This window comes from Dipodomys spectabilis, unplaced genomic scaffold (genome assembly GCF_019054845.1).
Source record: "Dipodomys spectabilis isolate Male_0828 unplaced genomic scaffold, ASM1905484v1 ptg000063l, whole genome shotgun sequence".
Classification (NCBI taxonomy): domain Eukaryota; kingdom Metazoa; phylum Chordata; class Mammalia; order Rodentia; family Heteromyidae; genus Dipodomys; species Dipodomys spectabilis.
Genome location: NW_024870740.1, coordinates 6127601 through 6149764, shown reverse-complemented (window position 1 = coordinate 6149764; position 22164 = coordinate 6127601). Strand labels below are relative to the sequence as shown.

Below are 22164 nucleotides of genomic sequence, written 5' to 3'. Positions count from 1 at the left end.
TCGTAAGTTATTGAGCAAATGTTTCTTCACATCATAAGCAGATAGATCACAAGATACCACGCTTTGTTTTAAAATCTTAGTTTATGAATGTTTATGAATAATTGACAACTATTTGAACAGATAGGAAGTAGTTTTTACTAGCATTCATTTGCAGTTTACATCACCTCAACTTACTGTATTTCTTGCCCTTTGGTGTTATGAAAACTAACTCTGGACAGATTTAAGCAAAATGCTAATATACTGAAAGACCATTAGGTTATCTATTAAGAGTTCAGGAGAAATTTGAGAAAAGGAAAGGATCTAATAATTTCAGAGGAAATAGCTGTGGAACTTCACAGGCCTTATCACAGAATTTTCTTTGGCCTGACTTCAGGTCTATTGATTTCCAACTGGTTTATTTCCTCAATTTCCAAATTTAGCTATTAGGAAAAACCATTGTTGGAAATACAATTTCCAAATTTAGCTATTAGGAAAAACCATTGTTGGAAATAACTTATTCAAATGTTCTACTTAGGCTCAGCTAACTATGATGAAAAGCCCCACAGTATAGGAGAGAGACTAATTCCTAAGAAAGAAAAAGTGTTAGAATCTAGGAAACCATTCAAAAGATCTCTACTCAATATGTATGCTTTATTTTATGCTATAATTTTTAACTCTTCCTTCCCTTTTCTCCTCCACCAACTCCAGTTACTATACCACTCAATGATTATATAAATTTATGCCTTAGGTAAACTCAAAATGTCCGTTGAAGGATATATAATCTATATAAAATTATAGTAATGAGGCATAAAAACAACTTGATGTTATTCTTCAAGTTAAACTCAAACAATGTAATTTGATTATGGGCACTATATGAGACAGCTCAGACCTGAAGAAAAGAAATTGTACAAACAGTGACTAACCATAAAATATGGTTTATCGTAATGTGATATTTTTAACTTGACTACTCAAACTTGGTTACTGAATCTGTTTAATCATTTGAAGAAATAATATTTATCAATGCCAGAAAACATGTAGTGTATAGATTTTGTTATTCTTTGCTTAATAATTTGTACATGATTCAATGGTCCTTGGATAATTTAAATTCCCCTTTCTAGATCGTTATCCTCCTTATAACAGTGGTATTTGTAGATTCATATTTTCAATAGGTATGAATGTACTTGTTCATTCTTTTCCTAAATATTTTCCCTGCCTTCCTATGCATTCAATTGTCAGATTTTCTTCACTACAGGTTTCTTTTTGGAACTCAGGCAGGATAGATCAGAATAAAATGAGACATGGGAAACAGCCGCCACAAATTCAGAGATACTGTATTAATGAATAACAACTAAAAGCACAAGATGCTATTTCTTTCCTTTTGGTTTTACACTGTCTCATAAGCTTCAACATTTTGAAAGAGTCTTTCCTCCAACCTTGTCTGCTTGCTCAAATAATTTCTAGTATACTTTAGAAACCTGGAAATGATATCTTAAAGAAAAACACGTAAGCTAGGGAAAAAACTCTTAAAAATGATTTCATTCCATAAAAAGTGTTTGTAAAAAAGTCATCTCAAGGATGGAAACCTGTCATAATAAACCATCTGGAAGAACTCATTAGGGTGAGGAACTTCTGGTCTGCAGGGCTATAGCCCAAGAAATCATTTAGTTAAACATAGCCAAGGCAACTTCAGGTGGGACTCAAAACTCAATAACTTTAGGAGCTTTTTGTCAATGTGAGATTCATTCTAGACCCATGAATGATGTTATAAGTATTCAAATGGCTCTTAGCCAAAAAAAAAAATGTTTCCCCATCCCTAGAAGAAAGGCTTTAACATCTTATGTCATATGCCCCCAAATTTACTAAATTGATCACTATTGAAATCACTAGGCACAATTGGTAAAACAGTGTAATTGTAATATTGATAAGATATACCAAGTGTCAAATAAAATGGGAGCATTTATCCTCTGGAAAATTTGAATAAACCTCCCAGCTTAATCTTTTACCATAAATATCTGTGATGTTGGAGCTGTTTTGCATCTGCTATCAGATATGCATGTCCAAGTCATGCACTGTCCTTCTTTTGCTATGCTTTACTAATAATTTTTTTGTCTCTACCCTGGTGTGTCCTAAAAACTCGAGGCAGAGGATTAACATTATGAACTTGGTACTCAAGGACCAGGTAGAAACCTCTTCCTCCTTGGGGAATCTCTCCTTCAGGTAACAGTTTGCCTAGATTGCAGCATTTCCAATTACACTGCCATCAACAACCTTGTCAATGATTGAGGATATTTTTTTTCCAGTGGTAGGGCCTGAACTCTGGGCTTGGGCACTGTCCCTCAGCTCAAGGCTAGCACTCTATCACTTGAGCGACAGCACAATTTCCAGCTTTTTTTTCTGCTTATGTGATGCTGAAGAATCGAACCCAGGGCCTCATGTATGCAAGGCAAGCAATCTACCACTGAGCCACTTCCCCAGCCTGAGAAAAATTTTTAAAGTCTCATTTTTCTTTGCTCTGATTTTTTTTACTTTTATTCAGTGACATAGCTCAAGATATGGACACAAGAGGTTTTTCTTTGTTGTTGTTTTTAATGTACTATGTGATGTTTTTCTTAGTTCAAAGCTAATACTGCCAAGTATATCATGAAATAACATCTATAATCAATCCCCAGTTCCCACAGAACACAATTTTATGTTTCATTTATATTTAAAGGCCAACAGTTAGTTCACAAACCAAGCAGACTATTATGACACATTTTCCTTATTGCATTAACTCTCATTTTTCCGTCTCAGAAATGCTCCAAAGCCCTAGAAATCATAGAATGACCTTTAAATCATAGAATGACCATAAAATCCTTTAAATAGAATGACCTTTAAACCCTAGGATGACCAGGCCTGTAGACTTATCTCAATCTTGATATTTAACTATCAAAGAATGTCGTGATTGATAACTTTGTGAGTTTTCATATGAGCAAGTGTAATCAGTCTATTTATTTAATCATTTGGGATAAATTACTCCCCAGAATATTTTTTAATTCAACAATTCAAAAGTCTGTAACTTTTGAATTACATAAGGCAAATAGACAATAGTGAAGAGCTCTGTCTGCCTACTCTTCCAATCAGTCGCTATCCCTTAAGGCCCTGTCAATTCTGGAAAATAATCAATAACCTAGCAGAACCAGCCCAAATAGGTGGAGACTACAAGTCCCATGATGCAAAGCTAGAGTCCACGCTAACGTCGCCCATAGTGCCTCCTGGGAAATGAAGTCTTCTAGTCAATTGCTGGGCAAACTACTCGTCGCACCGGATTTCCCAGAAGCTACCACAAAGAAGTGCCAACTTCCTACCGCAGGATTCGATTTAAACCCCCAGCCAGAGAGCCAGGAGCGGACACTTCAACTGTGCGCCTCCCGGATGGTCGTCCTGGCGTGGCGTCACTTCCGGAGCGGCACTCCGGACGCCCGCCCTCCACTTGCCGGGAACCGGGGCCCAGTGGCGGGCGGAGGTGAGGAGCAGCCGTGTTCGGGGCTGAGGGTCACGTGTGGCATCCCGGTGCCGTGGGAGGCGGCGACCAGCTGCGGTTGAGGACCGGCCGGCTTCACCTCCCCCGGGGAGCGCCCTGGAGCCTGGTGGTGGAGTGCTCTGAGGTACGGACTGAGAGGCGGGCGTGCGGGGACACCGGGCGGGCGTGCGGGGACACCGGGCGGGCGTGCGGGGACACCGGGCGGGCGGGCGTGCGGGGACACCGGGCGGGAGAGCGTGCGGGGACACCGGGCGGGCGGGCGTGCGGGCGGGGGACCCCGGGCGGGCGGGCGGGCGGGGGACCCCGGGCGGGCGTGCCGGGACACCAGCACCTGTCGAGGGGAAGAGACACCCCGGGACCTCTCCCCAGCCCCGAACCCCTCCGCATAGACGGGACCCCCGGACTCCGCCCGCGGTCTGGAGCGCTGGCTCCGCCCCGGCCAGGGCAGACCCTAAGGCCTCCGCCCCCGGGAACCACCGAGAGCTGCAGATTTTGCCGCCCACGGAGCCTGAGGCCGGAGCCCGGGCTCCCCCTGACCATATCCCCAGGGGGTCGGTCTGTGCCCACCGCCTAGCGTCTGAGTACCTCACCTGCCCAAGGGGAGGCCCAGGTGATTCTTCCTGGAGCATCTCCTGGGGAGGACCAAAGTAGAGGCCCTCCTAAGGAGCACAGTGCGTTTTCTGAACGTTCAGACAGTGTCCCCTCCGATGGGAGTTGGTGGTTGTGTTGATATGCCACCTTCCCCTGGCCTGGTGACCTCAGGTGGCGGAGGGCAAGGTCATCCCGCAGACGTTGAGAAGGTAGAGATTTCGACTTTTTAAATTTTACTTTGGGGTGGGGGGCGTAGGAAGAGGAGGAAGTGAGGAGAGGCCATCAGGCAGAGCCTCAGTTTCTAGAATCCGTGATAATAGGGAAGGTTATTCAGAGCCACATGCTGAGTTTAAAAAAAAAATTCAGTTTCAGCATCTTTCCAAATCCTACATTTCTCACCCTAGGTGTTGCGCGGATAAAATTGGCCAGGCAGACCCATTGTTGCTATGTGCAGTCCTGTTTGGTTGGTCTGTGGTCTATTAATTGATTATGAGTTTATTAACAGCCTAATGGTTAAACCATTACTTCTTTGTATTGTTGTGAAATTATTCTGGTACAATACTCTAATCCTTTTAATAACATCAAGTATGAATTACAAAGATTTGCTAAATGTTCTCTTGGTTACAAAGCAAACTATTATCAAGTTTACTCTTCATTGAGTTTTAGTAGTTTGATTAGGTTAATTTTTAAATATGTTTGATCCTAAATTTACAAATTGTTACTTTGGGGACAAGGCTCAAAGATTTGTACTCAGGAGTCCTCACCCACAAGAGTAGCAGGTACTCTACCACTTAGCTATACCCCACTCCTTTTTGCACTGGTTTTTGTTTTTTTGCACTAGACTGTGATCCTCCTATTTTATTTTATTATTTTTTTTGCTTTTCTATGTAGTTGGAATGAAAGTTGCATACAAATACATCCAGCTTCTTCCTCTAAGGTGGACTGTGTCACAGATTTTTCTGTCCAGCTGATCCTTTCACATAGCTTAAATGACAGCACGACCACACCCAGCTGTTGGTTAAGAAGGGGTTTCATGAACTTGGCTACCTAGACCAGCCCCCAACTGCAATCCTCTCAACCTCCATCTAACCCTGGCTAAATGTTACTTTAAAAGCAATTGTTAGATATCACCAGTATCTAAGCTTCTGACTGATTGGTGGTATTATCTATAAATCCTTAAGAGTTTCAACTACCTAAAAGGTAACGATGAATAATTTTCCTCTACCTTCTTGCCTTTTAATACTGTATACAACACTGTCAGGATAAAGCTTCAGGAGCTTCTTTGCCATTCTTTCTCATTCTAAGCTACTTTTCTCCCTCTTCCTATAGGGGATTGAATCCAATCCTCACACAATCCTCTTTTGTGGTTCTTAGGACCAAGTCTCTCCTTCACAATATAAAAAAATGGGATAAGAGCAGCAGGAGGATCAAGAAAAGGAATGTGGAATCATTTTATTCTTTATCTTGTAAACCAGAGTCCTTCGAAATGGTTTGATATTAAAGGAAGGGGTTCATGTTTGTTTTTATTTGAAACAAATTAATAGAGCATCACAAATTTAAAAGAATGTTCTGTTTGCTTTGGATTAGTCTCCCTATTAATCTTTCATTGTGTTTTTCTTATTTTTAGATAATGAATTCCTAGGGAAAGAAACAATGGATTGCATATTAGTTGTTGTCTAAGTGTTAGGACTCTGCAGAATACAGGTTTTGTTGCAAAGGCCAAAGAAGATGGCAACTCCTTATGTTCCAGTTCCTATGCCCCTAGGAAACTCTGCTTCCAGTTTTACAAACAACAGAAATCAGAGAAGTTCTTCTTTTGGCAGTGTCTCAACAAGCTCAAACTCTCAAGACTCAAATATGGGTAATTTTAAACAGACAAGTGTTCCTGATCGAATGGATAGTACTTCATCTGTCTGTAGCAGTCCTCTCATTAGAACTAGATTTACAGGAACTGATTCTTCCATTGAGTATTCTGCTAGACCAAGAGAACCTGAAGAACAAAATCCTGAAACAGTGAATTGGGAAGACAGACCATCTACACCTACTATACTGGGCTATGAGGTGATGGAAGAAAGAGCCAAATTTACTGTAAGTATTGCTTTCTGCTGTACACCAATGGAAAGTGAAAGACTGGATAATTCTGTATTTAAACTTGTGCTAATTGATATATACCTTTACTTAGAGTTCCTTGAACATACTTTTATTGTTATATCCTTGAAATCTCTCATGCTATCTATAATAAACTTTTATTTTACCTTAATGAATTTTCACAAACCAGTCGCACATATATCAAGAGAACAGAACAGACACACCTATGCAATCGCACATATATCAAGAGAACAGAACATTATTAACATCTGAAAGCACCCTGTGCCATCTGCCAGTCCAGACTCACTCACTCACCAAATACTTTTCTGATAGCCTGGATTCATTTTGCCTATTTTGTACTTTATATAAATGGAATTGCTCTTTTGAGTCTAGTCTCTTTCCTTCAGCATTATGACCCCCAGCTTTAGAAGACAGAAATGGAAGTGTTCCATAGTGCTTGTACCACTGCAGTGCATGTGATTTATAGTTGCTCCTCATCTTCACAACATGTGTTTTTCTTTTTTCATTTCCTGTATTTTAGTTTAGTTATTTAGAATATCTCAGTGCTATTTTGGATTTTCCTATGACTAATGAAATAATTTTATTTTATTTATTTGCTGGTCCTGAGGCTTGAACTCAGGGCCTGGATGCTGTCTGTAAGCAATTTTGCTCACGGCTAGCACTCTATCACTTGAGCCACAGCTCCACTTCCAGCTGTTGGAGAGACGAGTCTCAGTTCAAGATGGCTTTAAAACAGGGTCCTCAGCCTCTTGCATAGCTAGAATTATAAGCATGAACCACTGATACCCAGCTAAGAATTTAAGTTTTAGCTTTTAGATAATACCTTGTGAGATAATCTGTTTAAGATTTTTCAGTTTGTTTCCTTGTCTTTATTTGTAGTTTCTATGCATTGTGGAAATGTTTTTTATTGTTTTTTGGGATACATGCATTACAGTTCTCACATTCTTAACAATATGTTTGGTAAAATCTTTTTTACTATTCCAATTTATTAATATGTTATGGCTACTTTTTATATTGCTTTTTTTGAGGCAGGGTATATGTAGCCCAGTTTGCTCTCAACTTTTCAGTTTTCAAATTTTCAAAATTTCCATTGCCATTCTGCCTGTGTTTCCCATGTGCTAGAATTACTGACATGTACTGCCGAACCCAGCTTTCACTACCACTTTTTCAAATCTGTCTATACCAAAGTTATAAAGATGTTCTTCATGTTTTCTTCTAAGTTTGTTGTTGTTTTGTTTTTTGGGGTTTTTTTGGTTGGTCATAGGGCTTGAACCCTGCTCCTGAATGCTGTCTCTGAGCTCTTCAGCTCAAGGCTAGCACTCTACTACTTGAGCCACAGTGCCACTTCCGGTTTTCTGATGGATAATTGGAGATAAGAGTCTCATGGACTTTCCTGCCCAGGCTGGCTTTGAACTGTGATCCTCAGACCTCGGTCTCCTGAGTAGCTAGGGTTACAGGCATGAGCCACGCATCCAGCTTCTAAGTTTTTAGTTAGGTCTTTCACATTAAATCTGTAAATCATCCAGAGTTATTTTTTGTCACTGGTATAACATAAGGGTCAGACTGCTGAGATCAATTAATCAGGCTTTTAAAAGAATCACTATTGGGAGAATTATGGAAAGTGCTACTCTAATCAAACTGCGTTGTATGCATAAATGTACATATTAAATTGAAATCCCTTTGTACATCTATTTGAAGATGACAGCACAAATGAAATTTTTAAAAAGCAAGTTCAAAAGAACACCAATTTGAAAATGAGAAAAAAATGTTAACAACACATATCCCTCTGCATTTTCAATGTTGTCTGTCGCATTAATCATGTGACTATAAATGTATACCTCTATTTCTGCATTGTTTTTCTATCCCACATTAATTTCACAGCCTTAATTAGTAAACCTTCATTATAAGTCTTGAAACCCAGCAGTTTAAGTATTCTAGCTTTGTTTTCTTCATGATTGACTTGGCTGTTCTTGAACCTTTGTGATGAGATTGGTTAAATCTGTAAATAAGTCCAAAGAGAGCTGATATCTTTTCAGTATTGTCTTCTAATATATGAACTAGGCCTTAAGTATTTAATTTTTTTCTAAATGGTGGTCAATACAGAGATTTTTTTTTTCCTCTTAGTTTGATTTACTTTTGGATATGGGTCTTGTTTCTTAGGGGTTTTTTTTATTTGTTCATTACTAATTTACATACTTTGACCTTGTATGTTGACCTATGTACATTTATGTATGTTATCCTTGCTAACATTAGTTCAAAGAGTTTAGTTTTTGGAATTTCTTTAGTAAACTTAGTTTGTCTTAGTATGTCATGCCACCAGTTTATGCCAAGATGAGAGAGCCTCTAAGGAAAAATGTTGACCCAAATTATGAAGAGATAGTCTTTAAAATTATTATAAGGAAGAAAAACTACATAAAACTTCCTTTCGAGAACAGTTTTAGAAATTATGTAATGGCTCATTACCTTTCATTTACCTACCTTCTTTATGAAAGAATGAATATTACTTAGGTAACATGATTATGTGAATGTTTATGTCCTCCAACCCCTCAGAATTCTAAACTCCAAGATGATGGCATTAAGATGTAGGGAATTTGTGGGTGATGGAGGACGAGCCCTCATAAATGGAATTAGTACTCTTATTAAAAAAGGCCCATAGAGCTCCCTTGTGTGTCCTTTATGCCTGTCCCAGGACACAGAAATTGAGCCCTCCTCAGACACCAAATCTGATATTATCTTGATTTTAGACTACCCACTCTCTAGAATTGTGAAAAAAATTTATTTCTATTCCATATGAAGTATCTGATTTATGGTATTTTGTAGCCTAAATGGACTAAATTGTGATATGTGTGAAAATGCTAGTTTGTAGCCAGTAAGGCAGTAATTAATAAGGCAGTAATATGTAATTAATTAAGTAAGTAAGGCAGTAATATATAAATATAGGTGTCTTGCATGACGTAGAAGAATCCATAGTCTTCCTTGATAGTACTATGGAAGAAGATGTAAAAAGATAAAAGTACTCCTATTCATATGTTCCTTAACTCAGCTTTTTCAATTACTACTCTTTCTGGTGATGGTAGTTTGGCAATTTAAGTAAATGAATCAATCAATAAATGATAACTAAAGATATTGCTGGTATCCACTTTAGAGAAATGACAGACAAAGATTTAAATATTGTTGCCAGTCATGATTTCACAGGGAAAAAAAATGTTAATACTAATAGGCACTATCTGAGGCAAGAGCTTTCCATGTAGATGGAACAGGTTCAACAACTCTTATGGCTGACAGAATAAGCAAATGGATAGGTCTAAGATGGTAGGTAAAAGGCAGGCTACACAGATTGTAGCACACAGATAGCTCACATCTTTAGAATTTTGAATTATACTCCAAGTAAGATGGGAATATTTATAAAGGATTTTAAAAGAAGAATCATGTAATATGGCTTAATATTTTAAAAGGCTTATTCTGGCTGCTGAACTGAGATTAGATAATATGAGGACTTTTGATAGCAGGAAGCAGTTAGGTCTGAAATAATACAGGGAGGCAGAATGACATAGACTAGGATGATTAAGAGGCTTCAAGAAGTTATTCTGAAAGTAAAATTCCTAATATTTTGGAAGTAGAATGTTGAAAGAAGTCAAAGCTGGCCTCAAAGTTGGCAAAGTCAACAAGACTAGTAAAGATTACTGTTTAATCAGATGGCAGATTTTTGAGGTAGATGAGGATTTGTTTTTGAAAATGATGCATTGGAAATGCCTAGTTGGTTTCAAAGTCCTATATGTGTGTAGAGATACACAGGGAGGGCTGGGAAGGTGGCTCAGTGGTAGAGCGCTTGCCTTGCATGCTCGAGGCCCTGGGTTCGATTCCTCAGCACCACATAAGCAAAAAGAAAAAAGCCGGAAGTGGCGCTGTGGCTCAAGTGGTAGAGCGCTAGCCTTGAGCTGAAGAGCTGAGGGACAGCGCCCAGGCCCAGAGTTCAGGCCCCACGACCAGACCCAAAAAAAAAAAAAAAAAAGAGATACACAGGGATACTATGTATGTATCTTGATTGAGTTGAAGAAAAGATATGAGGTGGAGATAATAAGCTGAGAGCCTTAGATGTTCAAAATATTTTTTTCCTAGATATGTTCCTTTGATCTTTTGTCCTTTGATCCTTTGTTTCTCTGATCTCTCAACCTTTGAATTGGTAGCTTAAATAAATAAAATTTAGACTGTTAAGATCTTGTCTTTCACATTGTTAAGTCTTTAAGGGGGATAGTTAGAAACTGAAGGTGGCTAGGAGGGATGGGGATTAGGATCTGAAAGGCAACAAGAGGGTCTTCAAGGGATAATGTAATGTATCAAGTTATACACTTAAAATTATACTTTGTACTTTTCCATATATATTTTATAATTTCAGGCATGCTTCTATATACGTTAAAAACCTTCTGTATATACCTTATATACCTTATAAATAAGGACTTCACAGCTAAGCTTCAAATGAAATAATAGCTGCTATTAGAATATAAAATGATTAGTACTGCATATAATTCTTTTTCATTAGAAACACTGAATACAAAGTTAGAAAGAACTTTTTAGAAAAAGTAAGATACAAAGATCAATATTCTTTCTTTCTTAGAAAAATAAGACTCTTCACAGGCCACAGAAGAGATCACTTAGTGTGTGTAAGAGGGGGCTACTTTCTAAAATAGGAAAACAAAATCAATATATGTTATTGATAGTTTAAATCTAACTATCATATGCCATTGACTTTTATTATTCATGAGTCATTCTCAGAAATTTTGAATCAATTTATCTCTTCAATCTTTTTGTGTCCTCATTATGACTTTCTTGCATCAAGACTTTTTTTGCATTCTTTAAAAGGTATCCTAGTCATCTCATTTTCCATCCTTATATTTTACAAAGGTAAATGTTTTTCACTTCTAAAAGATTGATACTATACCCTTGCTGATTCTTCTAGTTAAAAGCTGAAAGGATAGTCCATAGAGGAAAAAATTCAAATGGCAAGGATGGTTCACAGTTCTTAAATAATGATTTATCTTTATAGCAGCATTGTCCAATAGGAGAATAATTTGAATTACAAGTATGAGTCACACATCTGATTGTTTTCTTTGATAGTACTGGGGAATGAATTCAGGGTTTTGCATTTGCTGGTGCTAGGTAAGCACTCTGTCTCTTGAGCCACATTCACCAGTATTTTCGTTTTGTTTTTATTTATTTTGTGTGTGTGGAGGGGGGAAACCAGCTCACATTTAATTGTGAGTATTTTCGTTTTTAGTTTGTTTTTTCAGATAGGATCTCTTGCTTTTGCCAAAGCTGACCTTTGAACCTCAGTCTTCCTACTTTACCTCCCATGAGGCTTGAATATAAGCATATACTACTATTCTTGGCTGAATCACATTTGTAATACACACACAAATACATGCAGATACACATACACATATTCATATATATGGGCAACATTAGAGTTCATACTTAAAAAACTTATTATACTTACTAGGCACTTGAGATACACCTCTATTTTTTTTTCTTATTTTTCTTATATCATGTCGTGTTTTATGCCCAGGCCAGCTTGGACCACAATCTTCCTATTTACTTTCTCATGACTATCTCTGAGATGATATTCATAAACCAACATATCTAGCAAGTTGGTTGAGATTGGGGGGTGTCTTACGAACTTTTTGCCCTCAAACTATGATTCTCCCAGTTTTTGCCTACTCAGTAGCTAGAATTTCAAGCATGAATTACCCCTTCAGCACATTTGTAATTTTTAATTTGATTTTTTGGTTCATTTAATATATCTAAAATATCTCAAAGTATAATCAGTATAAAATAATTTTAATTAAAAACTACATAGTATCTTCACCCTATTTTGAAATCCAGAGTATGGTTTGCACATACACTACATGTCATTTTGGACTTCAGATTTCAAGTATCCGTTAGTCTCATGTGGATAAGCACAACTGTAGAGCTGTTGAAAAGAATTCAGCAAAGTATTCAGCAGATTATATTTTAGCTTACATATAATCCTATAACAGACTATTAGCATATGCTTCTCTTGAAATGTTGTCTTAAAGAACAAATCCACATATTAAATTCTAAACATAAACTTGTGTGTATGTTTGTTTATCTGTGTATGTGTGTTTCTCTGTCTGTCTTGTCTGTCTGTCTGCTGGAGCTGGGGCTGGAGCTGAGGCTTGAACTTGAACTCAGAGCCTAGAGTTTTTGTGCTCAAAGCTAGCACTCTATTACTTGAGCCACAGCTCTACTTCCAGCCAGGTTATTAGAAATAAGAGTCAGACTTTTCCTGCCCAGGCTGGCTTTAAACTGCCATCCTTGGATTTCAAGCTCCTGAGTAGTTAGGATTACAGGTGCAAGCCACAGATACCCTGCTTATACTCACACTTATTTAGTTATTTTTGTCTGTCCTGGGGCTTGAACTTGACCTGGGCGCTATCCCGCAGCTCTTCAGCTTAAAGCGAGTGCTCTACCACTTGAGCCACAGCACCACTTCTGATTTTCTGGTGTGGTTTATTGGAGATAAGAGTCTCATGGACTCTCCTGCCCAGGCTAGCTTTGAACCATGATCCTCTGATCTCAGCCTCTTTAGTAGCTAGGATTACAGGCGTGAGCCACCAGCGCCCAGCTACTCATACTTTAAAAAATAAAATATAGGCTAGACTTTGGTGGCTCACGCCTGTAATCCTAGCTACTCAGGAGGAGATCTGAGAATCTCAATTCAAAATCAAACCAGGCAGAGAAGTCCATAAACTCTTACCTTCATTTAACTTCTGAAAAGCTAGAAGTGGAGTTGTGGTTCTTTAGTAGCGTGCTATCCTTGAGCAAAAAAGTTTAGGGACAGCACCTGGGCTAGAGTTTAGTCTCAGGATCAGCTCATAAAGAAAAAACAAACTGTTTTTCTAATGTTTTTTGAAGATGTTGGCTTGCTTCAACTGAATTTTTCTACATAGTATCCTAAATAATTACACATAGTTACAGAAATGGAAAGTTTTTATCTACTATGTATAATTTTTAAATATTTCTGAATTTACTTGAGAATTTAGTTTGGTATTAGATTTAAAAATTAAATTACTTATGTAGAACAAAAAGAGCTATTTTTATAGCTTGTTCAAACATGCGTGATTCTTATTTCAATTTTAGAATATGTTGACAAACATTATTGAAGCTCATTAGTTTATTATTATGCATAGAAAAAAATCTCAAATTTGTTCTATTAAGAACTGTTGCTGCACCTCCATTAATTTTCTGTACATTGAATAATCTAAATAATTTCTGATTTTTTTTGCAATAATTGTTAATAGTTTGTGTTCTCTGTGTATGTGTGTGTGTGTGTCTCTTTCTCTGTCTCCTTTCTCTTCTCTCTCTCCCTTCTCCCCTCTTCTCACCCCAGGTGTACAAAATATTGGTAAAGAAAGCCCCAGAAGAAAGCTGGGTCGTTTTCCGGAGATACACTGACTTCTCTAGGCTTAATGACAAAGTAAGTACTTTAATGCCTTTAATACAAACTGTCTTTTTATAAATTATTTACCTGCTTCCTATGTCTGTCATAGTTGTACCTTTTCTTCCTTATTAGTTGTGCCAAGTCAAATCTTCGGATAAGTTTTTAAAAATTGTTTCATTTCAGTGTAACAGTATTAAAATCATCTACATTTATCTTAATTTTATGGAAGAGATCACAATTACTTTAGTGCAAATTGTATCACTTGAATTATTATAAAATGACTAGAAAAGAATGAACAAAAAAATAACATATTAGTTTTTTCTTTTAAGCATTATCTCAGACCTTGTTAGTTTAAATAACACCCATTTGTTTAGTTGGGTGGATTCCCCTTGGTTTGGTTTTTTAGGATCATCAGACAAGCTCAAAGTCAACCTTGTGTCTGAGTTTCCTCTTATCTCCAGTCTCTGGGGAAGAATCAGTATCCAAGCTCATTGAGGTTGTTGGTAGAGTTTAGCTGTTTTAAGTTGTAGAACCAGGGTGCTATTTCCCTGCTGGCTGTCAGCCAGAGATCATTCTTTGCTTAAAGAAACTGATCTTTGTTCCTTATACTTGGCCCTTCCATCTCAAGCCAGCAACAGAGACCTAAGTCCTTCTGGTTCTAACTTTCCCTTTTGCCACAAGCCAGAGAAAATACTCCAAGGGTTCAAGTGATAATATTAGACTCACCAGGATAATCCCTGTATTTTAAGGTCAACTGATTAAGAACTTAAATGCAGCAGCAAAATCTTTTTGCTCTAACATAACAGAATCACAAAAGTCATGGAAAGCCAGTTAGAATAGGATAAAAACAATCCCTAATATATTAAGAACCCTTAAAATTAAAAAGTGAACCCCACAGTAAAAAACAAACAGTGAATATGAATACATTATTTCACAGAAGAAATATAAATGACCAACAGATATGAAAGCATGTAATACCACAAGCACATTAAGAAACGTAGAGAATCAGACTGGGAAGGTAGCTCAGTGGTAGAATGCTTGCCTTGCATGCATGAGGCCCTGGGTTCGATTCCTCAGCACTACATAAGCAGAAAAAGCTGCAAGTGGCGCTGTGGCTCAAGTGGTAGACTGTTAGCCTTGAGCTGAAGAGCTGAGGGACAGTGCCCAGGCCCAGAGTTCAGGCCCCAGGACCGACCAAAAAAAAACAAAAGTAAGAAATTATGTCTGTCAAATTGACAGGTATTTAACTGGTATTACATAGTATTGGAAGTATACATTTTCCCAAAGGACACTAGAAATTTTACATGATTTGACATGTTATAGGTAACACTTTAAATATTTAGTCATGTAGATAAGAAATAACATAATGCCTACATGGGATATACATGGTATGAAGGAAATGGCATTATAACAGCTCATAATATTATTCCTCCAAATAAGAGGTTCTTTGATCACAGGTACTACACTATAATGATAATAAGATAAAACAAGGAGGGTAGCTAAGTGACAGCTTATTCAATGTGGATTCATGTATCCAGGAATGATTGGCACCTTGTCAGAGCAGGATGGCATGAAATTTCATCATGTTATCCAAAGCAACACGTGATTTAAATTTAATTTAAATTATGAATTGTTTGTTTACACAACTTTTCAGTTAATAGTTTTTGAACCACAGTTGATCATGGGGATTCTGAAATCAGGGGAAACAAAACTATGACTAATGAAGGACTATACTAGGTACCAGAAAGACTGGTACCCATCACCTACTTTTGCTGACAAGATTAAAAATGTGTGTCAACTCTAGGCATATGCATAGGTTAAGCTATAGTTCTTTCATAATAGTTACATATATAGTAAAATCTTGGTATCTATAAGTTAAATCTTGAAATACTAATGAAACAAGTACTTTCAGGACATTCTTGTACTTAACATAGCTCAAACAATATTGGTTAGAAAGGGAAATTTCTCTGTTAATCACTAATCCTACCATTTTTTTTCAATCTCCTGGATTAAGGTATGGCTCCAAAGTCTGGAAGTCTGCTGAGGGAGCTCTAGAACGTGGGGCTTACCTACAGAGGCATCATGGCAGCATTAGGGTTAGAGAGTGGCCTGGGAGATGCATTGGTTTAGCCTTAAGAGTGAGTTTTTATAAATTCTTCTGGAGAAGTCAGTATTTTTTAGTTCTGTGTCACAGCAGTCAAAGATGAATGATTCTGGATAGTGAGAGTGGAAGAGTCCAGCCAGCAGAGAATAAGAAGCAAGGAAGTGGTACTATTAGTTCAGTCAGGGCCAGGTGATTAATTCCTCCTATTTAGTCATCAAAATAGAAAGTTCAGTGCTAGTCCTTGACATGTCTGATTCCTTAGACAAATTGCTCTGTCCTGAACTATTTTACCCTTAATCTCAGTTTATCTGTAATCTCAATCCTGAGATTGACTGTCACTGTTTTTCTAGGGGAATTTTCACTTCTTTTTCATTGGATAATTTTTAAGGGGAAAAAAAAAAATGAACATAGATGGCATTTAGTTGTTAAGCCTCAAGCTAATAAAAAGACTGAATTTCCTCATTCTTGTGTTTATTACTTTATTTTCATTGCAAACATGTTAAATAACATGAGGTGGCTAACATGGGCGACATTGTGAGAACCTGTCTTAAAACACCAAAAAGAAAAAAAAAATTATTTTTTCTGTTTCTAGAAAAGGAAAAATGGATGGTTGGATTAGATAAACTAAAAATTAAAATATCTGCTCTGGCATGACTTGAAGTCAGGCCACTATCTGGGGGGATATATTTGTAATACATATAAAGACAGTTCTGTTATTTTTAATGGAAGTCCTATTATTTTTAATGTTCTAATCAAATATTAGGACAGGTAATTTAAGAGAAAATATGCAAAAAAAAAGATAGGGAGAAAGAAGCTTTTCTACATTGTTTTTCAGTAGAGAAATGCAAATTACAGCCACAATGAAGTGCTGCTTCACATCCACTCAAAATATTAAACAGGAAGAAGATGACTACCACCAGGATTTGGCAAGGATGTGAAGCAACTAGAACTCACTTCTAGGTACAAAGGACTAATAGAAATCAAGACATAAAACAAGGCATAAAAAGCTTAGCCAAGCTTGACTATTTTAAGTTTATTTCATGAATGATTTCACATACTCAACATGATAGACTTTATAGAATTTATTTGACTTAAACTTTTTTTTTCTTTTTCAGTTAAAGGAAATGTTTCCAGGCTTTCGATTAGCACTTCCGCCAAAGCGTTGGTTTAAAGATAATTACAATGTCGACTTTTTAGAAGACAGACAATTAGGATTGCAAGCATTTCTTCAAAATTTAGTAGCTCACAAGGACATTGCTAACTGGTATGTAACAAAGTGAAATAAGAGATTATAAAAGCATTCTAACAACTGACAAACTAAGAGTAAATCTGGGACTATAGTTATTTAAGCACATAATGTAAAATAGTAGTATAGTTACTTATCTTCTGCAATAAAGCACTACGTTGGATTTTCTTTCTTTCGTGGAAGATTTTAGCATCTGTTTTTCATTAAAAATTTTAAAGTTAGTGAAGATAAAAATTCATTGTACCATATATTCAAACTACCCAACTGTAAACTTGATTTTAGGATTTAGCTTCCTAGTAATCCTTTGAACACAATGACTTACATATTAGTCATCTTTTGGGTAATATGACACTAAATATGTTTCAGACTACAATATCACTCAAAAATAATGTAAAAATATGAAAGTTGTAGAAGTTGTGTTATTTATATAGAGTGTGATGTGAAAATGTAGAAGAAAAGATCCATATGGGGTTCTTTTTTACCTTAAATGAAAGAAAATTGCTAATAATTACAATTAACTATTTCATCTGAAGACTCACTTTACCAGATAAATTTTGGAAAATTTTTCTTGAAAAAAATCTTTGATTTAAAAAGTAGAGAGCAGCCAGGCACTGGTGGCTCATGCCTATAATCCTAGTTACTCAGGAGGCTGACATCTGAGTTTTGCAGTTCAAAGCCAGCCCAAGCAGAAAAGTACATGATACTCTTAACTCCAATTAATCTCCTGAAAAGGAGAAATGGAGCTGTGGCTCAAAGCAGTAGAACACTAGCCTTAAACAAACAAAAAAGAAAAGAAAATGTAGAGAGCAGAGCCAGACATTGTTGGCTCATGCCTGTACTCCTAGCTACTTGGGAGGCTGAGCCTTGGTTCAAAGCTAGCCCTAAAAAGAAAGCCATGAGATTCTTATCTCTGATTAAACTCCAGAAAAGCCAGAAGTGGAGCTCTGGGTCAAGTGTTAGAGTACTAGCCTTGTTAGGAACAGCACCCAAGCCATCAGAAGCCCCAGGACTGACACCAAAAATAAAGTATAGAGCATTTTACTATGTAAATAGTGTGGCATTACTGGGTGATTCAAAATTAAAGCCCTACCCCGACCCTCTTCATGTGGTTTGACAGCCTCTTAGTAGTTTGGGAACTCTTACTTGTTTTGATAAAGACAGGTGCCTGTGAACTTGATATTCTTTGCCCCTTCTAGCTTAGCACTTTCCAGTAAAAGGTAATTTACTCGGGAAACACATGCCCAGCCCTAATGCAGAGAGTGTGATCTATAAGGAGGATATAAGACCATAATCATGAAATCTGTCCAGAATGTTAGCCATCTGGGTTTAAGAATGGAATCTTTTAAACAGGGCATTTCCTCCTAATTGCTCATGTCCACCTCTTTGCCTCGTAACATCCCTTTCTACCCCACCCACCCACCTTGCAAAAGCATTCTTCAGTTGTTTAGAACCCTGAATCCCTACATACTTGAAGGAGTATGTACTGTGAGGTCTCTCATTGACATTTCCCTCCGATACTCAAAAGTTTCATCAAACCTAAAACAAAAGCATAGTCTCTAAGCAATTTCCCCCTAATTTTTAGCATCTTCGTGTCCTCTTTCACACATCCCTCACTAGTGTGTATGTGTGTATATGTAGTGTGTGTCTTCTAGTCCTAGGGCCTGAACGCAGGGCCTGGATGCTGTCCTTGAGCGTTTTTGCTCAAGGCTGTCACTCTACCATTGGTGGTTAATTACCAAGACTGGCTTTGAACCATAATCCTCAGATCTCAGCCTCCAGTAGCTAGGATTCAAGCATGAGCCCCCAGCACCTGGCCATCCTCACTATTTTTCCTTCCTTTATGTTTTACATTCCACCAGATTATCTGTTTTACTCTATCCCTGCCATTACCAACCTAGTCCAAGAGAGTATCTCTGTTGTAATTATCATAGAAACCTTAGCCGCTGGATTTTCCTTTTCCAGTTTTTCTTTTTTAATTTTATTGTGCAGGTGATGTACAGAGGGGTTACAATTAAATAAGTAAGGTAATGAGTACATTTCTTTTGGAACAGTGGTACCCCCTCTTTCATTTTCTACCACTTGCCACCGACTCCCCTCCCCCCCAAGTTATAAAGTTCATTTCTAACATAGTGTCTAGTAAGTAGCGCATTGTCCCACCATTTCTGTGATTCCTCTTCACTTCCCCAAATCAGATAAACTTATATATAAGACAAAGGGTACAGAAATCAAACATAGTTACAATAGAACATAAACCAAAAAGGGGAAAAAGGAAAGAAAAAGAACTGCAAGCAGTACACTAAAAAAACCTCTTGTTTCCATTTCTTGGAGTTCATTTTGATAAAAGATCATTTTATATGGCCACATGCACATATCTATTGAGCTATTGTGATCCTCTCCTAAGAATATCTAGACATATTCTAGATATTACAAATGAGGGAAACCATGCAACCAAGTTTCTTTGTGTCTGAGTTTCTTTGGGTCTTCACTTAATACAATTTTTTTTTGTCTTATAGCCTATTAGAATACTATTGACCTTTTGTGATATGCTTTGATTATTTCTGATCCCTATCCACTTGCCTTTCTAGTCCTGGATCTATTTTTCCTCCCCACCCTCATGCCCATTTTGAGAGGTCATATTAGTCCTTTATAATCACCAGAGTTACTTTACTCCTTTATCCTTCAAAGATGCTGTTTCCTAGAAAGGCAACACTTGATACCACTACTTCACCCAGCAATAGCCTAGGGATTTCCTAAATAGTCTTATATTTCAACATCTTTATTTCTTTGGATAACTTATTCAGCACACCTTTAAGTCTGATGTTTAAAATGTTGTGGTAATGGGCTGGGAAGGTGGCTCAGTGGTAGAGTGCTTGCCTTGCATGCATGAGGCCCTGGATTCGATTCCTCAGCACCACATAAGCAAAAAGAAAAAAGCCAGAAGTGGCGCTGTGGCTCAAGTGGTAGAGTGCTAGCCTTGAGCTAAAGAGCTGAGGGACAGCGCCCAGGCCCAGAGTTCAGGCCCCACGACCAGACCCAAAAACAAAAAAGATGTTGTGAGTTATGATCCCAGTTTATTCTCTAAATGACTATACTGTATTTTTACCTAATCAAATACTTTGACTCCTTTTTTGAACTCTTGGTTTTATTTAAGTAGCAAAAATGTATCTTAGTTGAAATATTCACATTTTTTTCTTTATAATCATTGATAATAAATCTTAGTCCTTAAAAGTCAAATATTGCATAACTAGTGTATGTCTAGGACAAGCAGAAGAGGTCAAAAGCTTTGTACATATGACCATATAAGCTAAAGCTAAGCGAAATGAACCCCAAGATAGGGACACAAAGAGATTTTATCTTTCTTGCGGTTCTTGTTAAAATACCTATAATGTACTATGTGATTATTTTGTTGTTGTAGTTCTATAACCCCTATTGTCACTGTATTTGATTCCGGTGTCCTGCTTCTTTCTAATTTGGGGAGGGGAAGGGTAATAACAAAATGCTGAATAAAGATACAGGATCACCCATTGTAATGACTAGATGTATAAGACACTGTTGAAAATGAACTTTACAACTTTGCGGGGAAAGAGGGGAGTGGGGAAGAGTTGGGGAATTGGGGAGGAAAGGGATGGTGGGGGAAAAAGAAAGTCAGGTGTAACAATGCTTGATAGGAAATGGACTCATTACCTTGCTCATGTAACTGTAACCCCTCTGTACAATATCTTTACAATAAAATATATATTTATAAAAAACTTAAACATTGCAGGCTGAAATCGTAGTACTCAGGAGGTAGAGGTTGGAAGATTCAAAGTTGGAGACCAGCTTAGGCTGCATAGTGGACCTTGGCTCAGATAAATAAAAAAGGAAAAAAATTACTATCTCTGCGTGACTAACTCATCATTTAATATTACCTACATAGGAGTTTTTGTTGTTCTTTCACTGTCCTTTCTGATGTGCTTCACAACTTACAGCACAGTGATTTCTTAGCCTTCAAGTTGGCCAAGAGCTTGACATTGCACAATAGCATTTCTTAATAGACAAGAGCTTCAACTGTAACAGGGCAGAAAGCAGAAAAATAAGAAGTGAAGGGGCTCATGCCTATAATCCTAACTACTCAGGAGGCTGAGATCTGAGGATCTCGGTTCAAAGACAGCCCAAGAGGAAAGTCTGAGACTCTTATCTCCAATAAACCATCAGAAAACTGGAAGTGGCATTGTGGCTCAAGTGGTAGAGCACTCACCTTGAGCTGAAGAGCTGAAGGACAGCGCTCAGGCCTAGAGTTCAAGCCCCATGACCGACAAAAAAAAAAAAAAAAGAAGAATGAAGGGATAATAAGGGTCTTATTCTGAATGTATTAAGAGGCTATTACTATTATATGCACTTATAAAATAACAGGTATTTCATAATAAAAGAATTCACTAGAGATGTTTATTTTTTAACAAACATTTATTTACAACTTATTGTACCTACATTATGACCACATAAAGTATTTGGATGCTTCTCTTGTTTTATTTAAAAAAAAAAAAAAACTGGCCAGACCCTGTGTTAGAAATGACCTATATACAACTTGGGGGGAGGGGAAAAACTGGGAGAGAATGAGAGGGAGATGACAAAAGAGGATTTCAAAAGGAAATGTGCTCATTACTTATGTAGCTGTAAACTCGCTGTACGTCACCTTTACAATAAAATTTTAAAAATCTAAAAAATCTGATTGAAACCTGACAGAGTGATAATAGATAAAATTTAAATTTATTTTATTATTTATTTGAATGCCAATACTGTGGCTTGAGCTCAGGGCCTGGGAGCTATCTTTTAGCTTTTTTGTCAAGGCTGGTACTGTATACTTTAGCCACAGCTCTGCTTCCAGCTTTGAAGATAAGTGTCCAATGGATTTTCCTGCTAGGACTGGCTTCAAACCACAGTCCTCAGATCTCAGCCTCCTGAGTAGCTAGGGTTATAGTAGTGAGCCACCAGCGTCTGTCCTTAAATTTCCTTTAGAGAAAAAAAAATACAGAACTTTTTATTGAGAGAATTAGAAAAGACTTCCTAGAAAAATGGCATTTTAGGTGAACTGTAAAGGTAATATTTATGCCATCAAATAGAAGGTGATAGGACTTTCTCAATGAAAGGATTTTCTAAAAGAAATGTAGATGGTATAG

The 22164-nt window shown here is 37.4% G+C and overlaps 1 protein-coding gene across 1 annotated transcript in view; it reads left to right on the top strand.

Annotated features, from left to right (window-relative positions):
- Positions 1-3376: 3376 nt before the first annotated feature.
- Snx16 (sorting nexin 16) overlaps positions 3377-22164 on the top strand; it is a 38947-nt gene continuing 20159 nt past the window's right edge. The window contains exons 1-4 of the mRNA XM_042680702.1: positions 3377-3623; positions 5718-6178; positions 13608-13694; positions 16878-17026. Coding sequence (XP_042536636.1) covers positions 5819-6178; positions 13608-13694; positions 16878-17026 — 596 coding nt within the window. The 5' untranslated portion in view covers positions 3377-3623; positions 5718-5818. The remainder of the gene's footprint in view (positions 3624-5717; positions 6179-13607; positions 13695-16877; positions 17027-22164) is intronic.